Source organism: Ambystoma mexicanum, chromosome 7q (genome assembly GCF_040938575.1).
Source record: "Ambystoma mexicanum isolate Mex_15411 chromosome 7q, UKY_AmexF1_1, whole genome shotgun sequence".
Taxonomy (NCBI): domain Eukaryota; kingdom Metazoa; phylum Chordata; class Amphibia; order Caudata; family Ambystomatidae; genus Ambystoma; species Ambystoma mexicanum.
The window spans coordinates 782,084,950-782,107,379 of NC_090941.1; the positions used below are offsets into that span (position 1 = coordinate 782,084,950).

Consider the following 22,430-nt stretch of genomic DNA (forward strand, 5'->3'; position numbering starts at 1 on the left):
GCCCACTGACCTAACTGGGCAGAGGTTTTCAGGATGACCTTAATGGGCCTACTCTCCTGGGGTTCCCCACTAAATTGCACTGTGCTTGGGTGCCCATACCCGGATGCCCGCCCCTCCATTCCTGGGTGGTACTGACCTATGAGCCCCATACTTTTGGGTGGATAATAATCTGCCATCCCTGTGGCCCTGTGCTCATGTGCGCCAGGGGGCATGGGGGTGGCAGAGTCCAGGGACTGTTAGAGATGAAGGCCTCCGGTACTAGGGCTCCTGAGGTTATGCTCAGGCGTTTCCCTTTCCCAGCGAACTTCATCTCTGTCAGCCCCTGCTCCCTGTTGCAATGCAAGAGCCTGCGCCTTCAGTTCCTCAGTTAAGGCCTTACTAGACTCTATCAGTCTCTCCTGCATGGCTACCTGTTGCTGGAGCCTATCATTGTGCTGACAGAGAGCCTCATTTTCTCTCGGTGCCTCCTGATTGGTCCTGGAGTATTGGGCCAGTCTCTGCTGCAGGACGGTTACCTCCTGAGTCCCATCCCTACTGGCCTGTTCCTTTCTTGCCAGAGCCTCCTCCACCCTCCTGGTGTGCTCTAGCAAGTCGTGATGCTCTTTTTGTAGGTCACCCAGCCCCTGGAGGGCCAGGTGATTTTCTTCATTTTTTTCTTTTAATTGGCAGATTTCCTGGCCTAAGGTGTCCCTTTCCTGACTAAGAGCCTGCATCTGTGCTGCCAGGTCATCCCTCTGCCTTTGAAAGGCACCAGCTTTCTGGCGCTCTTCCTGAAATTCTGTCTGGGTGTCCAGGTCTTTCAGAATCAGTTTATTGCTCTCCTCTTTTTCTCTATCCAATTGGATTTGCAGGGTGGCTACCTGCTTCGTGCATGCCCTGTTGAAATCTATCTGTTGCTCCAGCTTTTTCTGGCTCTGCAGTAAGGAGTCCAAACTGTCTTGGTGCTCCTTCTGCAAAGCCAGAATTCTGGTATCCTGGTCAGACCTTTCCTGTTGCAGGATATCCATATCCTCCTTCATTTTAATGATGTATTGTCTACTCTCGTTTTCTGACTCCTGGCTTCCGTGCAGCCTCTGCTCAGAAGAGACCAGGTCAGATTGGGCCTTTTCTAATGCCATCTGTTGCCTATTTGCCAGTTCTTGGCATCAGCACATTTGTCCTGCATGGCTCCCATATGTAAATATAAATATGCCGCTACCCTGGCAATCTTGTTGTGCTCATCCTTGGCCTTAGGGGCCATATATAGTTCACTCAGGGCCACATGTAAGGGACCCTGATCTCTCCATGTATCTGACCCAGTTGTAGTGACCTGTTGTGTGATCGCCTGCAACCATACATTTTGGTCCTGTTCAGACCATTCACCTCTCACAAACAGTTTATGTAAGAGGTGCTCCCTAGCTATCTTCATATCTACCAAGGTCGTCATTCTGGAATTTGAGTTCCTTCCTGACTTACAGAAGTTTTTATTTTATTTTGCAAAACAGACCATTTCCTTAGAGCGTTCTTTTGAGGAATGCTTTCACAGTGTAAAACAGCATGGTGATCTAACCGGATATGTGTATCCGGTCAGTTGACACACTGTATTAAGCTGCACAAGTGGTAACAAGTGGTCATTCTAATCCAGAATATCCCGGCTACGAGCCCCCACTTTGTAAGTGATTCCAATCAAGCAATCCCACTAAGTCAGTGCCTTGTCTGGGATGCCCAAGGGAAGCCCTTATTTATGTATTTTTATGGCAAGTTATAATCTGGATGATGAACCCTTGTATAACAGCCCTCTCTTAGAATCCCCCTTGACCCCACTGAGCCAAGAAGTAGGCTTGTTTTGCAAATTTAAAAGGTTTATTTGAAAAATTAAACAATATATATATATCACACTTCTATAAATAAATTGATAATGGATAGTACACTTGTGAATATGAGCAGTAATCAGCAAGAGGTAATCCTACAGTAGCACAGTTCTTGGTTACTTATGAATACGAACAGAAGAATAAGTGGGAAAGAATGCTTTAAATGGTTCAAGGAAACGCAATGATGAATGAAATGCAGTACAGAAAATAACTTGATATGGCTTCAACAAAAGACAATGTAATCACTTTTCCTTGACAATTCACTCCCCCCCTTTATGCAATATAAGGAGATGGAAAGAAGAGCACACAGTTCTCAGGAATGCAATCAAATACAACACGAAATTCAGTCCCCCCTAGCAAGCTTAGAGAAAAACAGGTATGATTTTAAAACACAGGCCCAAAATGCTTTGAATGTGGTGGCAATGAAGTGAATGATGCTAAAATTGATTTTAATTCCCTGTAGAGGTTCAGGGTGAGTGATATCTAGTTTATATTAGTTCAGGCTCACTTTAGCAATGCTCTATGAGTAACTAGCAGGTTAAAACGAATTTTAGCAAAGGAAAGCAAGGAGCTGCTGATTTTTACACATGGCTGAAATTGTGCAAAATGTCAAATCGCGGCAAATTTAATCGCGTGCGTCGAGCGTAATTACGGAGGCCCTATAAGGAATAGCAAGTCGTTTCTAAGTTCGTTGGAAAGCCTACAATCTTAGCTTTAAGATAAAAGTTAAATTCCGCTCCTAGCACAAAAGGTTCCGGAGATACGGACGATTTTGTGAAGGCAGATTTTCGGATTTGAAATTTAAAAGTTCAGATTGACAGGTGACAGTTTTCAGCTTTAAAAAGGACAGAATGACACACACGATTCCTATGAGGTAGTTCTAAATAGGTTAAAATAGTTTTAATTAGATTATTTTAAACTAAGAGATTAGTCTGGCACAGTCCTAGAGTACTCACACTATCTTTTGGACAGGAATGGCTTCGTCACCGATCGGGTCAGGATTAGCTGGACTTCTGCTAGCGGTTCTTCACAGCGGTCTGGTCTCTGATTCTGCTCTCAGCACTGCACAGTTCTGGTCTCTCTTGATCTCTGGTCTCTCTGGATCTCTGGTCTCTCTGGATCTCTGGTCTCTGGAGGTTGATGGATTTGAAGTCTGGAGTCTCCCGGCAAAGCATCCCGCAAGAAAGTGGAAAGTGAATGTCTCTACCTGGGTTTAAATGTTCCTTTTATGTGTTTTGCAAATGGGTGTGTGCCTGGGCCTAGCTAAGCCTGCCCCTCTCACTTATCATTGGCCAGTTCCTCCTCTCTCCCTTGATTGGGGGAAAGACATTGAGTGTCAGAGTGATGCTGTAGGTTTTATGGTCAGGGGAACCTCCCCTTGTCAAATTGCACACAAACCTATTTCTGATCCAAATACATATTTATCTATGTACCATTTTTCTCATATTATAGGTCCAGTTAACATATTTTCTGTAGCACCAAACCATCCGATCCCTATCTTTGTACGATGTGGTGTCCACTGATGACAGAATTCTCCCCTTTTCATCCAGATAACGACCTCTAAACCTTTCCAGATTTGACACAACTGTACACCCCCCTTCTACACACATTCCAGTAAATTTTCATTTGTCTAGCTTAAACACAGTGGCCCTCATTACGACCCTGGCGGAATTCGCGGTGCAAAATGCACCGCGGAGCATGGCGGAAAGCCGCCGATAGCGCCATGGGGGTTGGCGGATTTACCACCCCATGCCGACCTTGGCGGAGCGGTAAATCCCCAATCCCCATTTTACCCTTCCCCATTCCCATTCTTGCCCCATAGGGTATAATGGGAGTGGGGAAGGAGTTAATTACGCCGCCGTAAAGTACGGCGGCGTAATTAACAACGAGGTCCCTTAGCGCCATGGTTTTCTCCGCCCGGTAAAACCAGGCGGAGAAAACCTCCATGGCGCTAAGGGAACTCGTAGTACGGCGGACGGGTCCGCCGCGATTACCGCTGGCGGTATCCCACTCCGCCAGGGTCGTAATGAGGGCCAGTGTCTGCAATATCAGTAAATAGCGGGGTTCTGCCTCAGAACATGGTACAGAGTCCTAACGCCTTTTAAAATGTGCAGGGAAAAATCCCAAGAATAATGATATTATTTATATACTTTTGACCAGTCCGCACTATGAGTTATCTATCTATTTAAAATGATGCCCTGGTCAAAAAGGGGTGTGGCTTCCCACATCACATGGTGGAATAACTGGTTTATCCACTTCCCCCAAGCTCAGCTGGCTCTCACAGGCACTGCCCCTCCCAGTTTCTCCCAAGAGGAAGCCATTTTACGACCCCCCCAATATAACATTTGCCTGAGCCCAGGAAAGGGTTTTGTTGAACTTCCTGCAGTCTGCAGGTACCCCTCCCTTAATTCAATGAGAGAGGTGTGATCTCCTTTTGGTGGGGCAGCAGGATGCAGCCAGGCCTGGGAAGAGTTGTTGAGCCAGTTCAACTCCTGTCGGGGGTAGTTGTCAGGCAGAATTCAATTTCTTTAAGCCAAGCTTCAGCTAAATGTCCTGTTTGTTCCCAGTTTAAATCAAACTTACAATTTTTACACATGCAGCTAGAATGCTGATTCTAAGTTCAAAACCATGACATTTAACAGTTGCAAACTATGTGACACTCAAAAGTAGGTCACTCATTTAATTTAAACATTTTGATTTTAGTGGTTTTAGTCCAATTTCACTTAAGCTGCTGACATCCACAGCTCAGCCAGTTTTGTTATAAACATTGTTTTGGGCTCTTAATCTTCCCAGATTTTGTATGCACACAAGAATACATTCTGCCAAATGTCTGCTGTTGTTCATTGAGATTTTTGAATATCTTGTGATGTTTAAAATAGGCATTTTGAGCTTGCTTTCAGGGAAACAAAGGTGATTTTAAAGCGCTTTTAAGCTAACAGGCTTGTTATTTTTCCTTTGACACCACCTTTCACCCCTGGCGCTTCCGGTCCATCATGCTGTCACTGGTGGGTGGCAGGTTAGACAACCATTTTGGTGTGCGCACAACCGCGCAGTTTTCCTGGTTCTGGGATGGAAGGATGGGCGGCGACAGCTCATCCCCACATCCACCCAGTCTATTGATTTAGTTTTGTTCTGGGATAGAATGATGGGCAGCAACAGCTCATCCCCACATCTACCCCGTCTAATAATTCAACATGGGTCAAAACCCTTGACACTTCATTCTGGCAATAAGGGTTCTAATTAGCTAGCTTCAATATGGCCCCTTCTTGGCTTTGGCAATGATGGTTATTGTTAACGTGTTCTAGTATTGCCCTCTCTTTGCTTTGGCAGTAGTGTTGGCCTTTATAGTAATAATTATACCCTTTCCTTTCATGTCCATTCACAAAGTTCTTATGATGCCAGTTCAACCTATTTATGTCAGTTCGGTATTCAATATAAACATTAGTGGCCAGCAGATGATTCTGGAGCATACCGGGGTTACCCAACATTGGTGAACTCACAGGTTGCTGCATACATATCTGCTCGCTCCACTACCACAGTGTCTTCTGCTTCCTCCCCCGCCTCCTGCACAGCAACAAACTGCTTTGTTTTGCTTCCTGCAGTCCGTGCCGGTCGGGCAAGCACTCCTGTGCTGTCCTGCCACTGGAGCACAACTCACAATAAGAAGAGCCTCTCTCTCCAGGGAGAAAGCTTCTTGCAGTCCTTCTTCCCACTACATAACCTCTGTATAGAAGGCCATTAAGGGTAGAGACCCTCTGGGGACCTTCATCCACTCTGCAAACAGCAGCTCTGGCAGCTCCTCTCCTCTTCTTCCTCTGCTTCTACTGCAATGTGGAGTCTCTGCAACCACTCCACCTCCTACTTCCAATGGCCTGCACCTGATGGGGGCTTATATATTCAATGGTCTTGCTCAGAAGTAGGCCATTAGAACCATTAGACTGCACATTGCAGTCTAGTGCCTCTGAACCCTTCTTCCTCCTCCCAGTACCTTGGGCATTGTGGGACATGAAGTCCCAATTTTCAGATTACTTCTTTTATTCTGAACATTGTCTTCATATTTACTCACTTCACTGTTATCATTAATTGTACCTCCTTCAAGAGTTTTAAACAGGCTCAATGATTGGTTAAAAAATAAAAGGAGAGTTAGCTTCATCAGAATTTAAGATAGTAATATTTGATGTCCACATCTATCCTTCTCCTGTTGTTTACAATAGTTTTCATTACAATAAATGGTTGTAACTTTGTGAAGGAAAGTTTTACTCTTGGTAAATGATTGATTCCATTTCAAGGGAGAATCAGGGGACCTCTGCATGACACCACATAAGTGTCCGTCTTGTGGCAGTCAGCAAAGACCCTAGCCATCCAGTTTTTCAGAAAGGACTCCACCAAGCTTGTGGCTGAATGTGAAAAGTATGCGGATTAAGCGGGTCTGGAGATCAGCTTAGAGTGATCAACAAGCATCAAGAGAGCTGTGCTGCCTTTCTCCAGGATGTCCAGCATATTTGCCTTAAGGTCCAATAGTGCTGATTCTGTGCTATTGGCCCTACGGAAACTCGACTGCCTCTGCCCCAGGATCTGGTGAGTATCCAAGAAGTTTTGTACTTGAAAATAGGAAGCTCAGTCCAGCATTTTACGCACAAATGGCACATTAGAGATAGGCCTATAGTTGGATGGCACATCTGCATACAAGAAAGCTTTTTTTATTAGTAGGGATATTCATGTCTGCTTAATGCTAGCTGGTACCAGACATTCCTTGAATGAGGAGTTTATCAATATTGTGACCATCGGGGTCACCGGCCTATCACATGCTTCGACAACCTTTGATGGGCATACCTTGCCTTTACAAAATGTAGGTTTAAGTCAGTCCAATCGGGTCAGTAGCTCACATTCCATGACTGGAGAAAATTCATTCAAGTGGATGCTTTTATTAACATCAGAACGGATCTCCTGATGTACAGTTCTACCATGAATTTCAGGCTTTACCTGAGTGTCCTCATATATCTCCTTGATTTTATCATTCATGACGTCCTGAATAGAGGTACACCAGTTTCTATCTTTGGTAATAGCTGATTTTTGATGGGCATGGGTCCTCTGATTCCCATAGGACCTTAAAAAGTTCTTTGGTGTCAGACTGAGCGCTCTTTAGTCTCTGATCATAGGTGGATTCTTTGGCATTGGAGACAGCATCTCTGTGCTCTTTAGCTGCCATTGTGTACCTCAGTCTATTTGTTTTTGAATTGAGGGTTTTCCAGCAGTCAAATGCTTTACGTTTGACTGCTTTTAGATTTTGAATTTTGGTAGAGTACCAACTTTTAGACTACCTTTTGATCACATATCGTTTTTGTTCTGGTGCCACAGTGTTTACAGCATTCTCAATCATGGTGTGGTAGGTCTCAGCTATCGCATCAGTGGTAAGTAGGTTTGGTAAATCATTAAGAGTGGCTTTGATGAAGGCTTCTAATGCTAGAGGGGTAAGCCGGCGAATGTTCCTGAAGATAATAGCCATTCTTTCTGTTTTTGATTTCTTATACTGAGTGGCACAGACCAAGACGAAATGTATCAGCATATGGTCTGATACATGGTCATATGACCATGGACAGGGGATTATGTTTATATTATTGGCAGTAACATTATGACTGGTCACCCAATCCAGTGTTCTACCCTTGACATGGGTTGCATCAAAGACATGTTTTTGAAAGCCCACGCTGGAGAGGGTTACTTCTGTGATGGCTGCCAGGGGATCTGATCCATTAGTGAGTCCTAAATTAGGATCGCCCAATACCACCTTAGAAGAGGGCTTTAAGCGTGGGGCCAAAATATCAGCCAGTTGCACAGGGAAATCTGCCATGAGAATGGGTGGGCGATAGACAAGGATGATGTCACATTCATTCTGCACTTCCAGTCCCACTCTGTGTATTTTAAAACAGGCCCAGTCCTGCAGCATCCTGAGAATTTCGTAATCATTACGTATGGCAAGCGCCAGAGCAGGGCTTGCGGCAGCATGGAGCCAAGTCTTTGTGATTGCACATAAGTCAATGTGTTTAGCGAGCAAATAATCTGCTATACCTGTGGTGTGTTTTATAAGTAGCCTAGTGTAGATCAACAGACATGAGAAAGAGGAGGCTGGATTCATGGTGGCTGGCTCTACATTCATGTTTGTAAATCGATGTAGTAACTTGATAAGGCCTAGATTGTGGGAAATTTGCAGGCTGAATAGGGAGCAGGTTCGGTGATTGAAGAAAATTCCACCAGAACGTTGCTGCTTAATGAGAGCTTCCGTGCTCCATCTTGATCTAGATGAGAACGTGTGAAAACCACCCTCTACGAGCGCGACTGTGCTAATGTGCCGCCGATGTGTGTTTATTGCAGGTGATGCCAGGATTGTAATTCTTTAGAACTACGGATCACAATATCTTAGCAACAGATGCTGATAAGTAACAGTTAGATCTAGAAGAAAGGCACTGCACACTAATCAGTGTGTCACGGCCACCAAATGGAAGTTAAAATGGAGTGGGAGCTGCACCTGATCGTACGAATACATACAATCTGGTCCAAATAACCCTACTTCACTCTCAAGCTTCCATCCAATCTCTGCATGTAACAATAACCCTCAACAAGTGAGCGGATGTCTGAAAGCACACTTATATATGCCAGCAAAAACCGGCCTCTACGAGAAGCAAGAGTATACAGGTTATGTATCCTATGTTGATTATGACACTTTTTACAACCAACAATATTGATAGTTTTGTGAAGGGAAACCTCACTCTGACAACACGCCATTAGATACTCTGGTATCCTATAAATATCTCCTTCTGAGGAGACAAATAATGCATCTCTCCCAACAGAGTTCTCCTTTTCTCCTATTTTTTTTTCATTTATTGTATATGGCTTATAAAACCTTTACAAAAATATATTTCATTCATTTAAAATTAGAAAGAGTTTTCTTAACATAACATTGATTTGCAAATGTATACAAAACATACATACATAAACTAACAGTATATAAACTTAGAAAACATTTGTGGTGTCCTGGGTGTTAGTCTTAGCAGTGCACAGTGGTGGCACGAGTTATGGTTGCTTAGCTTACCATAACTGGCAAATTTCTGTTTTATTTTCTCGATTTTACTTGTAACCATAATATGGATAGGTTTTTATTAGTGCAAAGTAACTATAACATCCCTTTAACAAAGTATTTTTATTGAATTTGATAGGTTTTTATTAGCAAAACTTAACCATAATATTTGTAAGATATTTATGAAGAACAGAATTTTCAAGTCACCTTCTAGCGCACCTGAAGTTAACGCTAACTATAGGTTAAATGATGTTCCAAAAATCATGTTTGTTGTATCATGAGGCCTTTTTATTCCAAAAATGTCGACGATTTTCAGAAGCTCTCAAGTCTCAATCAAAAGACTTTAAAGAAACTCCTATTGGGGTAAAACAGCACAGGGGAAACCCCAAACACACATGTTACCAAGACCACTCCAATTTCAAACTAATTTGGAATCTAAACATGGACCAAGCTCTCTAGATGAATGCAAATATTTAATCATTAGGCATGTTTATATCTAATCAATTAATTTGAATTGAATTTTCTGTTATAAATCCCTCCTGATGAGCCAATAGATTTGGTGAAACACGTGTAGAGGGCACTACTATTTAAAAACAATTTTGGAGGATCATTTTTGGAATAAAAAAGCCTCACGATACTACAAACATGATTTTTGGAACATCATTTTACCTATAGTTAGCGTTAACTTCAGGTGCGCTAGAAGGTGACTTGAAAATTCTGTTCTTCATAAATTGTGACACACTCGGCAGTCTGAGTGTTACTAGTCACCACCAAGCAGCACCCAAATTACCTTTATCAAAATAAAAACACTGTCAAGCAAAGACCAATTTGCTATCAATTGTATTTGAGACTGCAAATGTATGAACAATTTGTAAGATATTTAGTCTTATTGGGGTAAATTTGGGATTTGGCGGTATTTCCTTACTGTACAAATATTGACAGTCATTTGGTGGTAATTTAGTCTTGCATTTAGATTCGGTTTGGCATCACATTCTTTTAGTGACATACCTTGTTACCTTATATTGGTGGTAATTTTAGTGGTATTTTGTTTTGCTGTATTCATTATTGTGGTATAGTGATGAGCATGGTTTTCTTCCTTATACTATAACCCCATCATAAAACAAAACTTTCCTTTCTATTAGAATACCTCCTAGTTGTCTGTAGAGAGCTCCAGACCTATGCACTTGATAAGAACCCAATAATTTTATTTAGAGAACCACCTATAGTTTGTGGCTGGTATCATTGTAATCTATGTGTCATAAAGTATCACTGGCTTATTTAAATCCAGTAATCTATGTATCCGATCCTTTCCCATCAGCATGCAAGGAAAGAAACATTCACCATACTGCACACAACCTCTGCCTTATAACTGTTTATTACTAGTTTTCTCTGCATTAGTAAATTGGCAAATGTACTACTGAACAGATATGAACCTCCCCTGAATACTTCATATATATATATATATATATATATATATATATATATATATATATATATATATATATATATATATATATATATGAATTCACAGATGCAAAAATGATACCAAAATCCCATTTGTTTTTATATACACTCATTATATTATACACAAATATTATTCACACGTCATTAATTCTTACCATGGGTACATTGCATCGTCATCTGGAATACAAAAAGAAAAGAAAACAGAACAAGCAGATCTTTTGAAACATGGGTTAATGTTCCCACATACTGAACATGGCAAAAAATTACAGTGACTTCCTGTCCTGTAATAAACTTCAGTCACTCATACAACCCTCACTTGGCACATCTCTTACCAAGATTATTATTTCTTTGAAGTTCCTATCACGACCTTGGTATTTTCTCAAATGCAGGCCCAGTGTTAGCGCAAAATGCTGCTGTAATCTTGTCTGGGGAGCACCAGCGAGATATCTTTTTGGAACTCTGTCAGTCTTCACAGCCCACCGTGAACTAACTTTTTCTCTGCATTTCTTGTCCCAAGAAATCTCCTATCCTTCCCCTTTTGACGTTTCTTGTCTGCCTATAATTTCCCCCAATCAGGTTAACAAGAATGTGTTTTGTATCAACCCTCATGTTTAGAACAATGAGGGCTTCAGGCCTCCCTGAATAAATGTTTCATTCTGTTTCCTGCTGCATCATTCCCTCTGCTCTCCACAAGATAATACAAAAAAAAACACCAGTGTGCATTTAAAAATGAATTACAGTGCCACTAAACCATGGATTTTCACCTCATTTTGCATATGAGACTGTATTATCATGTTATAGAGGTTAGAATTAGTATTTTAACAGTGTTAATTATGTTAGTCAGTTATATAATTTAATGTAGTCTCCATGTATGAGGCAACCAAAAAATATGGTGCACTGTATTATTTGCCCTGGCACCACTAAGCTTTTCTATGCACGCATTTTATTATCTGCAGTTTCATGTTGGGCTTGGCTGTTTTGTACATTCTGTACTTTGCATACTACCAATGAGGCTATATTATACTGGCTAAAAAAAATTCTATACTACTGCTGGCAACAAAAATGCCACTACATTTTGCAATAAAAAAAATGCCATCATTTGGTAAAACGCTATATATGTTCTTACACGTCCCTTTAACAATGTTTTTTCACTGAATTTCATAGGTTTTCTCCAGGATACCCTTAATTTGTATGTATGTACCATACAATATACTGAACCCCCTAACTCCAGGCTGGTAACTAAAGGGTCCGCGCACCGTGTGACTATTCGCGGACCTCGGGTAGCATCCACACTGGCCAAAACCTCAGGGGTTGTTTTACATTATGATACCGTGCAGCAAAGACACTGAACATGTTTAAAGAGCAACATATAAGTGAATTATAAGGAAAAATGAAGTAGGTCTACACACTCTGTACTTATAAAAGCAGCAGTGCAATTGCATAGAGTATGCAACATAATGGAATGCAGCAAGGAGAAAAATAACCTGTGCTTGCAACAGTATTACCTCAGTGCTGCTTTACATACAAACTGAGAAGCCACTGTCAGGAGGATATTTATTCCTACAACTGTGCAGTTTGCCCTGAGTACATGACTAGTTAAAAGTTTTTGTTTTTTTTTACACAAAATGGCAAGCACACTGGAGTGTCTTGAGGAGAACTTTCCTCATGATGAAATGAGTGAAGACGGTAACTCCAATGGAACATAGTGCAGTTTGAAAAAAATATGTTTGAAAAAAAAGATAATGAATTCACATTGCTTCACATGTAACTGAAACATGTTTTTTGTTTAACAGTACATATGGGAAATTAAGGGAATGGCCCAGACACACCAGCTACTACACAAGTGCATGAGCACACAGTTGCCCAAACTAACAATGTGGCCAATGAACTAGTGAGCCCGGGGGCAAAAGTTGACAAATTGATTAACAGTTTTGGTGACTTAAAAGAATTTGTACAAAGACATATAATGGGAAATATAAAGTACCACTGCTCCACCTGCACCTGTACCCCTTGTCCCTGTACCAGCCAACCATCCCCACAAATTCCCTGTAGGCAAAGACGTTATGATAAGACCTCAATTCCTTCCTCCCCTCATGACCAATCTGTGGAAAAACCCAATTCCCGTGTATATGTTTTCATTACCGCTACCCTTTCCCTTTCCTATTTGTGTGTGTAAATTAAGTTCTATGTGTATACAGTTGCTGTGTGTGTGTGTGTGTGTGTTTTTTTTAAAGCCTTGTTAGGAGTCCGTGGCCATGTGACTGTCTGGAATGTCCGCAATCAAAATGGAGGTGTCTGTAAGACAACGGAAATGTCCGCAAAGTTGTGAGGTACCTGTGATTATTTTGGGGAGAGCACCCTTGTCCTGCGGAAGCATGGGCGCCCGCGCATCACATTCCCTGTGTCCTACAGACAATTTGCTGGTCTGGCGTATCTGCAAAGTTATGGCATAATTTTAATTAGTTTGGGGAGCCCACCCATGTCCGGCGGACACCTGGGCACATGTGCATCACACCCCCTAGGTCTTTCGAACACCACGCCTGTTTGGAACTGTCCGCTGCACGTGTGTCGCACTTTTAATTATTTCAGGGATTCCGGGCCCTGTCCAGGCACACATTGCATCCCGTGCAATAGGTGTCTTGCAGACAGCCGTCCCATTTGCGAACATTCACGATGTCACCATGTGACAGAACCCACGCTGAGTGTCGGCCCTTATTCCCGAACAGGGGCGGGCCCTCCAACAGCTGAAAAGTGCTTTTTGGGCCAATCCAATGTATTTTACTGTGGGACTTCACCCTTGCAGAGGTCCTAGACCATGCCCCTGCAAATCTAGACACTTTCTGGAACTTTTTGAGCCCAGCATGGGATTTGAAATGTCCATGAAGTGTGTGACTGTCCGCAAAGCACTCCCCAGCACCCCTTGACAAGGCCACACCCCAGTACTGCTCCTCATTCTGTTTCTGGATCTCCTGAACAGAGCACACTGCCAGATTGCTGGATTGCTGCCTTACTGCTCCACATAGCTGGATTGCTGCAGTAGTGCTCCACATTGCTGAGCTGCTGAGTTGCGTCCAGAATAAGGGCATTCACTGCTGTTACATCTGCTGCCTCTGCCTCAGCATCACCCCCTCCACCTCCACCACCACCTCCTTTCCAAGGGCCTGGGGAGGGGAATAGGCCTGAGGATGCAGAGGGGGAACAAGAAGATCATGAGGATGAGGTAGTGGAAGTGCCCGCTACCAGCTGCCGACGAGAGTCTTGGATGTGGAGGCTTTTTTCCACCGTTGGGAGATAGCCAAGGCTCAAGCAGCCAAGGTTCGCTGCAATGAGTGCCACATGGTGCTCAGTCGCTGCAAACCTGGGCTCTACAGTTATGGCACCACCTCGATGCAGCAACACCTGAGATCCAACCACAGAGCAGCAATTCGGAGGGTCATCCCCTTTGAACAGGGTAGTAGGTTGAGTTCAACTACAGCATCCTCGAAATCTGCTCCTGTCTCCAGAAGGGACACTCCTTTGGGACAGCGGAACCCTGACTCAACCTCGCAGGCCATACACACTTCAGTAGACCTTTACCTTTCAAAGGTCAGTGTTTTGTGTGTATTGTGGTGCAGTACACTGCAGGGGTGAGCAATTCCGCAGTGCTTTTGAGGCTTCGGTCCGGGAGTACAGTGGAAAGTGCACCCTACCTTGATGAGCCCCACCCAACATCTACCTGTCTCCATATGCCCTTCCATATCCCTGTGGTTGGTGCCCCTTCCCTGCCCTCCCTTCCCTTCCCTTCCTTGTGTGTCTTGTTCAAAAAATACCAAAGAATATATAAAACAAGAAAACACAAAAAAACTCTCTTTTCAGAGCCACCTTTCACAGTTATAAATAGAAGTGCCGAAGAAATGGGGGTTTTAATGCAATGATACTTCCATTACTCTGAAGCAGAGATTACCACCAAATCTTGCTACTGCCTACTTAATAGTCTTGAAACCAAATTGTACTCAATGATCTGCAAAAGGAGCATAACCTACTGCACAATACCCACCAAAAGATATGTAACTGCAAATGAACAATAACCTTCTGCCCTGTGGAACTGGACAATTTAGCATACACCAACTGGCCCATGAGGACTTCAGTTGTGCTGCTATCCAGCTTTTTCCCCAATGACCCAATGATTATAGTCACAGAAACAACCACTGTGGAAAAGACACACTAATATTTTTTCACCCATAGTACTTAAAAAGAAAAGTACTGAGTATGAGGGTCTACAAACTGACCTCAATGACTTGTGAAACGACGAACTGTTAGAATAAGGCAACAGCTGTTTAACAATGTCAATACCACTGCAATAAATACACAACTACATGCAACTATACGCATAGTGCTGCAAAAACACTTCAAAACAGCGAAAAATGTAAATCCACCAACAAGATTGAACGTGCTTGAAGACATACCCTGTAAAACTGAGAAAGTGTAAACAGTAAGAATACAACAACTGATATCTTACTGCAACAATAATACTACAATATTACTTCCCATTACTACACAATTTGAAATCCACCAGCAAAAATGAAAACCATTCAACACTTAGTAAGTATAAACAAACAGCATACATCAACTGGTATTTTACTGCACCCGCAGTACGACAATATTACTTCCAGCTGTCAAGCTGCCAAAATCAACCTTCAACAATCACAGTGCTACAGACATACCCTCAACAACTTTCAAACTACCAACAGTTAGAATATGCCAAGTATCTAACTGCCCCCACAATCCTCCAATATTAGTGTGCAATACCACAGTACTTAGAAAACATCAACAGAAAGCAAACACATAAACAAATACTGCTAAAAAGAAGAAACAGATAAACAGTTAGAATACACCAACTGGTTGGCATCTAACTGCAACCATAGTACCATCACTTCCAAAAGGAAAATCATACACCATTTCAATTCCTCCTACTGCAACAGTGCTTATAACAGCAACATCACACAGATATGCACCTTAAACATTGCTGTAAGTAGTGTGCACTGAAACAGTGTGGGCCACATAACAACAAATTAACTTAGGTTTGTTTTTAATCCTGCATGGATTTTTTTTTCCCACAGACCCAATGATTATGCGAACAAACACAGGAACTGAGCACATTACACAGTACACTTGTTTAAAGCATAGTACTTGTGAAGTACTAATTATGAGGGTCCACAAAGTACACAAATATCTGCAATGCAATACGACATTACAAAGTACCTACCCTAAAATTTTATGTTTTCTTTTATCACAGAGAATGAAACAACGATTTCTCCTGCATTTCCACATGCCACAATATTCAAACCTGCTAATGCTGCTTGAACAGTATAATGCACTGCGTGCAAAAAAAGTGCACAGCTCAACAATACATACAGTGAGTGTACCATTATTGGTGTCATACCTCTTTGAAATCTGCAAATTGCAGTTTACACACATATTTGTGCAATCCGTATGCCAGTGTCACAATGTTGAGTGCATGTCTGTATTACGCTGCAGTGGTTGTGACCAGGCCCTAGACTCTTGGGTGCATGGCCTATGTCCTACGGCCTTCTGCCATGCACCCAAGAGTCTAGGGCTTGCCCACAACCACCGCAGCATAATACAGTCATGCATGCACACATCTGCCCACTGTCCACAACCCACACACATAACACAGCCGCCTGAGACCCTATCCACTTAAGTTGACATACTATTGCAGTATTTCCAGCCAATGGACAAACTCTTGCACCCAAGACTCTATTGACTGCCCACAACCAATGCAGCATAATATAGAAACGTATCCAAGAATCTGCCCAGAGGCCATAACCCAGACACAAAACGCATCCACCTTAACCCCTGTCCACTTCACTTCACATATATTAAATTACTCCCACCCACTTCACAGACTACGATACACCCATGAATCACAGGGCAGTCCAACAAGCCACCTGCCTCACACCTTGTCCACTTCTGTACACATACTATTACACTGCTTGCAGCCAGTACGCACACTCTTGGGTGCACCCAAAACTCTAGCTGCCACAATTACCACAGCATAATACAACTATACACCCAAGAATCTGCCCAGTAGCCACAACCCTCGGGCAGTCCAATAAGCCATCTGCCACACTGTCCACTTCTGTACACATACTATTACACTACTTGCAGCCAGTGGACAGACACTTGGGTGCATGGCCTGTGGCCATGCACCCAAGACGCTACTAGCTCATCGCAATCACCAGAGCATAATACAGCCCTACACACACCAATCTTTACACTGGCAACAACCCACACACATAAACCAGCCGCCTGAGGCCCTGTGCACTTTTCTACGCATACTATGACAGTACTTCAATCTGTGGGCAGACTATTGGGTGCGTGGCCTCCGCCCATGCACCCAAGACTGGCCAAAATTACCTTAAACTGCATAGAGTATCATACACCCAATAATCTCGGGACAGTTCAACAAGCCACCTGACACATACCCTGTCCACTTTTGTACACATACTATTTCACTACAAGCAGCCAGTGGGTGTATGGTGGCCAGCATTACATTACTTTGGATTTCACTTGCTTTTACTGCTATGAAGAGTAGGTGGAATCCAGAGGGATGCAAGCCTTTCCATCCACACCCAGATCAGGTGCAGGCGAAGAAAGTGGCAATATTCCTGTGTGGAGCAGGAGCAGCAGGAAGACCATTTTGTATCCAGTGTGCCACGTCTCCGTCCAGGAACCGCCAAGAAAATAAAATAACCTAAGTCATAAACAACAGACCAAGTCCTTGTCGCTGCCTGTTTTGGGTAATTTAGCATTGAATTGAAAATGAGCACCTAGTCATAGGCCAATAGTGTTATTCAATTTCAATGCTGCAATGTCATGTTTACAAGTCATTAAACATTTTAATCAGTTAGAAAAACTGGAAAAACATTATCCTTTTAGTTATCATTCTAGCACATTTACATGATCAGGTTTAGTGTGATAGGTTATATTAAGCAAATATTGAACTTAAAGGCACTTTTTACTATGCTATACTTGCTATTAACTTTGACGAAGAGGATGTACTGAGCTACATGAGTAGGGGACTATGAAGATTGCAGATCAGATGAGGCACCCGATATAGAATTGGTTGTATTCCCAGGAGAATGCGGTTTACCTTGTACCTCATACTTGGGAATTTATTCTCAAATCACTCGTATGTTCGGCATTTATTGCTGAGGCTGTAAAGTGCTAACAAAGGCCTGCGCAGACTGTTCAGCTTTCTTTTAGTGAGCCATGAATTTTTTACACAGCCATCTGTGTCATGCCTCATTTAACAGTAGAATAAAAAAGAATGGTTCGAGATGAGAGGAAATCGCAACATATTGCTGGAGTGTTTCATAATAAAATACCTCCTGCATTTTAGACTGCTAATAAAGCTGTAGAAAAGGCACTTTTCATTTTAAGTATGAAATTAAGACGCATTCCTTATCCGGGAAAGAGTATTCAGCCCAGTGCTTAAAACCTGTGCCATTATCAACAATCCTTTAGAAAACCAATAGTTTTGGCGTGTTTATTGGAATTGTATAAGCACTTGTAAGGAAAATACATCTTATGCCCACATACTCTGTCATCGTATACTGGTGAGTACCATCATTTGTTAGGTGTCATGTATGCACATATGATGCATTCCTGCATGTCCAGAAAGGACAGCAAGGTAAAGTCCGCATACACAGCCAGCAGACCTAATCAATATTGCAGTAGTCCACGCTAGCACAGCCAGGGCGGATTCCAACATGATTCCCATGGATGAAAGGTGTGAGCATCCACGGCTGTTGGGAGAGCAATACAAACACATAGCCAGTACTAGGAGTAACCAACATCCATGTCAATCATTATTTTTCGATGTAAGTTTTTTTTTCTTATACTGTTTTTCTCCTTTTTTCTCTTTTAAAACATATCTCTTTTTTATGGATAAATGTTAGAGAAGTAGAAAACTGTGATGTATTTAAAACAATTTCTATTAGAAAATGTTAATTTCCCTGAAGAAGCTCAATTTAGTGGATGTACATTTATGATACTCATTAAGTTAAACACGTTTTGGACAATTGGATTTTTTTTTTAAATCTATAAAATGTATTGAATCATAATATGGGTGAATATGAACTTTTGTGTGAAGTACATATAAATCATTGACTGATGTGATCCCAAGGAAGACATTAATATTGAATGTGTTGTTACAGACTAGAAACATTGGAAATTCTGTTTGAAACATATACAATTCATTGAAACACAATATGGCCAAATGTGAGTCTTTGTGGGAAGTCTACAGATTCCATTGAATATTTTTTTTTGCAAAAAAAAAGGTATTTAGTAACCATTTAATGTGCATGTACAGACCGAGTCACTTTGAACTTGTGCTTAATGTATATAAGAACACACCACCGTGAGAATAGTGTATGCTATGAGATTGAACAGATTTAGCACTTCATGGTCAAGTGATTACACAATCCTCCGTGCTGCTAAGTGATATAGTATACAGTGAAGTTGAGAACACTTGTTCATGAATATATTTACACCGCAACAACGACTCTCTTTCAGGCAATCTATAATACAGATGCCTAACTAGCTAGTATTTGAAATAGCAAGCTTTATTCATTAATAACAAACATTTCCACAGTTCTCTCTTTTATCAGTGGCATAGCTAGAGATACCAATAGACACATGTTTGGTATTAACCTGTAGCCCCATTGCCTGTGGGCTCTTAGGGGGAGTTAACATGAAACCATATTCACGTCTTCATTTGCGCATTTCAATGTGCATGTATCTGAAAAGTGACCAAAGTCACCTTTCAGCTGTTGGATCATCTTTGGATTATGCACAGCACAGGTATACATGTGCCCACTACATTGATGACAGTGGTTATGTTATGTACTGACAGAGCCTGAAGTCAGCTGGGCTGTAACCCCTGACATTACTTTTTAGCAACCAAACATGAATGAGAAGTGTGCCTGTGTAGCACAACACACTGTGCTGCAGAGAAAGCACATTCACTATGCCTCAGAAAATAAAACATGACAAATCAATGTAATTCATCCTCGTAGATGGCATTCTCTTACTCAGGACATGAAGCATAATGCTCTATATGCTACTGGTGTGTTTGCAGCAATATGCTAATGCCGTGCAACGTTTGCAACCTTGACAATTGTCCACCAGGCAAAAAAAACACCATTCAAAAAAGATGATGTTTTGTTTTAAAGAATATCACGCATACTTACTTTCTACTTACATACTGAGCAGAGTGCTAACTACTAGTCAGCTATTCTCGGCACGGTCCTACATAGGTCATGCTTCCACATTATTTAAAACAAAGGATTGATTCTATTTTGCTCTTCCCCATATGGTCCCAGTGACTCTTGTTTTAGTACATTCATTATTTATTTAAATCACTGACTGCTTTCAAGCCTCTTCTGGCTGTCATGATTTGTGCAAATCGTCTTGTATTGGCTACTGGCTGGTTTTATTTCCTGTTCAGGTCGATGCTTGTTTATGTTTCTTGTGAGAACTGGGTACTGTAGGATAAGGGGCCATACACCCCACGCAGAGGGATGCTTTGAAGAGCCTCCTACCATACCCACTGGCAACTTTCACATTTCTTCAGCTTGGGCTGTTTGCATGGGAACTGTCCATCTGACTGTCCCAGTCCACAATATTGTTCTAATGAGAAGACCATTCCACTGAGCATTCTAGTAGGATCATCACCTAGAAAGGAGCCAGAGATACCATTCATTTGAGATTGCAGTGTTGTGGGATTATATGTTCTACCATAATGGCAGGCAGCCCATCCCCTAAAACGTCTTTGACTGTCAGCATGCTTCTCTTTCTATTTCTGGATGTGCTGCACCCTCTCCCTGTTGGCCTTGTGACGGTGCACTCTACTTTGTCATACACTTTGAGGTTTTTCACTCTACCTTTAATCTTTCCTTTGCCTCATCTCATCCACCTCTACGTTCAGAACAAAGTACAGAGTTCACTCTGGACTCAGGCATATGAAGCTGCCACAAGACCAACTGAGTGGAGCGGTAATTTTTGTTCTGAGGCTGTGTGTCCCATATGGGATGGATTTGAAAGCTGTTGGTGACCCTAGGGAGAACTGGCCAGAGATTCTGGCTCCTGCCCCAATCACCTGACCAACATTGTGGTGTGCCCGATGGCAGTTGCCCTGTGGACAAAGGTTCCAGCAGGCCTCACTGGGCACAACACCCAAGTTATTGAGCAATTTGAAAAGAGCAATTGTGGTATTTAAATCCCAGGAAGCCCTTTCTCTGAAAAAAAAAGGTTATGCCTGCCAGAAGCCCTAACACTCCACTTAGGGCAGAACCCAGTCAGCCCCCATCCAATGGTGTACAATTATCTATCTGAGAGAAAAAAGTCTGTGAAAGAGAGGGTTTGACAGTGGTAAAGTGATAAAGTGATAGCATTTTGGGAAGGAGGTCATGTTCTTTTGATGCCTTTCTGTGCTTTTGATGTCTTCTCATGAATTTGTATGTGTTGCTATGCCAAGGTATGCCTTGCAACATCTAACTTCTTAATTATTTGTGTCGTTCAGTAATCTATTTACCATTCTACATTACATCACAAACACACATTGGCTAGTCCCTAACTTACTGCAGGTGAACTGTTGGCACACCCTGCTCTTTTGCATCAAAATTCTGCCCAATTGCTATTAAATAGTAACTTGCTGTTTATATGTAACAACCTTTGGTTAGATCATTGCATACATTTACGTTCCAGCTTTGCCAAGGTAGAGAAACGTTTTTCTTTTTTTTTTTTCATTTCTATTTATTGTGCACACTTTATTTGGCTGGCAACGCCACTCTCCAACTCACTTTCAATACCATGTTGTCATTCCCATGTTCACATTTTTTTCTATGCTCCAGTCCTTTAAATGTGCTTGTCTATCACTATCAAACCACCATTCGAGATCACCTTATCTTCGTTCACCTTTGAGCCTCCTTCTCGTTAATTAAACCATTTCCCAAAATGTCTTATAGGTTTGACTGTATCATGTTTATCTTGTTTATACTTCCGAGGTGTCCATCTCTCCCCACCTTCATGAATGTATAACTGCTACCCTGCTTCTTGAGAAGCGTCTTTCAGCTCACTTTCTCTTTCGGATTTTAGAAGACACTTAGTACATTTTATGGAACAAACTTCATGAAAAAATCTAAGAATAGGTTTGAGGTTTGGAAATACAAACCCCATTCCAGAGAGAACTATAGTCATGAAAAATAACCAATAGTTCTGGAGTTTTATTTTTCATTGTAAAAATATCAAAGAACCTACACAATTATGCCTTTTACAGATTCACCTTTAAGAGAGTAATTATGTTTCATTTGCCATATTTCCTGTTATATAATAGTGCTTTTTTTACTGATGAACCATGTTTGTCATTCCCAGGGAGCGTCCTATGACACTTCATCAGTGACCGATCCCACTCTCACTGCCGAAGCCCTAGACCAAAGCATTGCAACCTTCGACACAGTGGAGGAGGTGCTCAAACACGTCAACCCGGAAACCTGGAAGGAAGACCTGGAGAACCTGTACACGGACACTGCCAACTATCGGGGCAGGGCATATCATGAGAAGAAATCCAAAGGTAAGAAACAGCAGTACAGTGGATCAACGTGCAAACTAACCCTAGGGACCAACGCCTTACTCAGTTATGATACCTGTGTTCATTTGAAGATGGTCTACAAAATGGAATCTTTAAAATATTAGACATCAGGTGGATCTGTGCGATTTGGTCAAATTTCAATAGGTCGAATTCCCAGCATTGAGTAACAAACAAGGGCTGATGGGTTGATGAGGAATAGTGGAGTCCCCCCTGCATAATCATGGGGTGCGCACGTTTTTTTACATAGAAAAAGATGCATTCTCTGGAAATGCTGTCTCCGACGATACATTGTTGTAAAGCCTATTGTTGTTAATAAGGGAAAACATTCAACCTTAAAGGCATAATACAGGTGATATATATTCAGGAGTACATACACACATGAAAACCTGCT

The 22,430-nt window shown here is 42.0% G+C and overlaps 1 protein-coding gene across 1 annotated transcript in view; it reads left to right on the forward strand.

Annotated features, from left to right (window-relative positions):
* PDGFD (platelet derived growth factor D) overlaps positions 1 to 22,430 on the forward strand; it is a 1,219,073-nt gene that overhangs the window by 849,329 nt on the left and 347,314 nt on the right. The window contains exon 5 of the mRNA XM_069640767.1: positions 21,823 to 22,021. Within this exon, the coding sequence (XP_069496868.1) occupies positions 21,823 to 22,021 (199 nt within the window). The remainder of the gene's footprint in view (positions 1 to 21,822; positions 22,022 to 22,430) is intronic.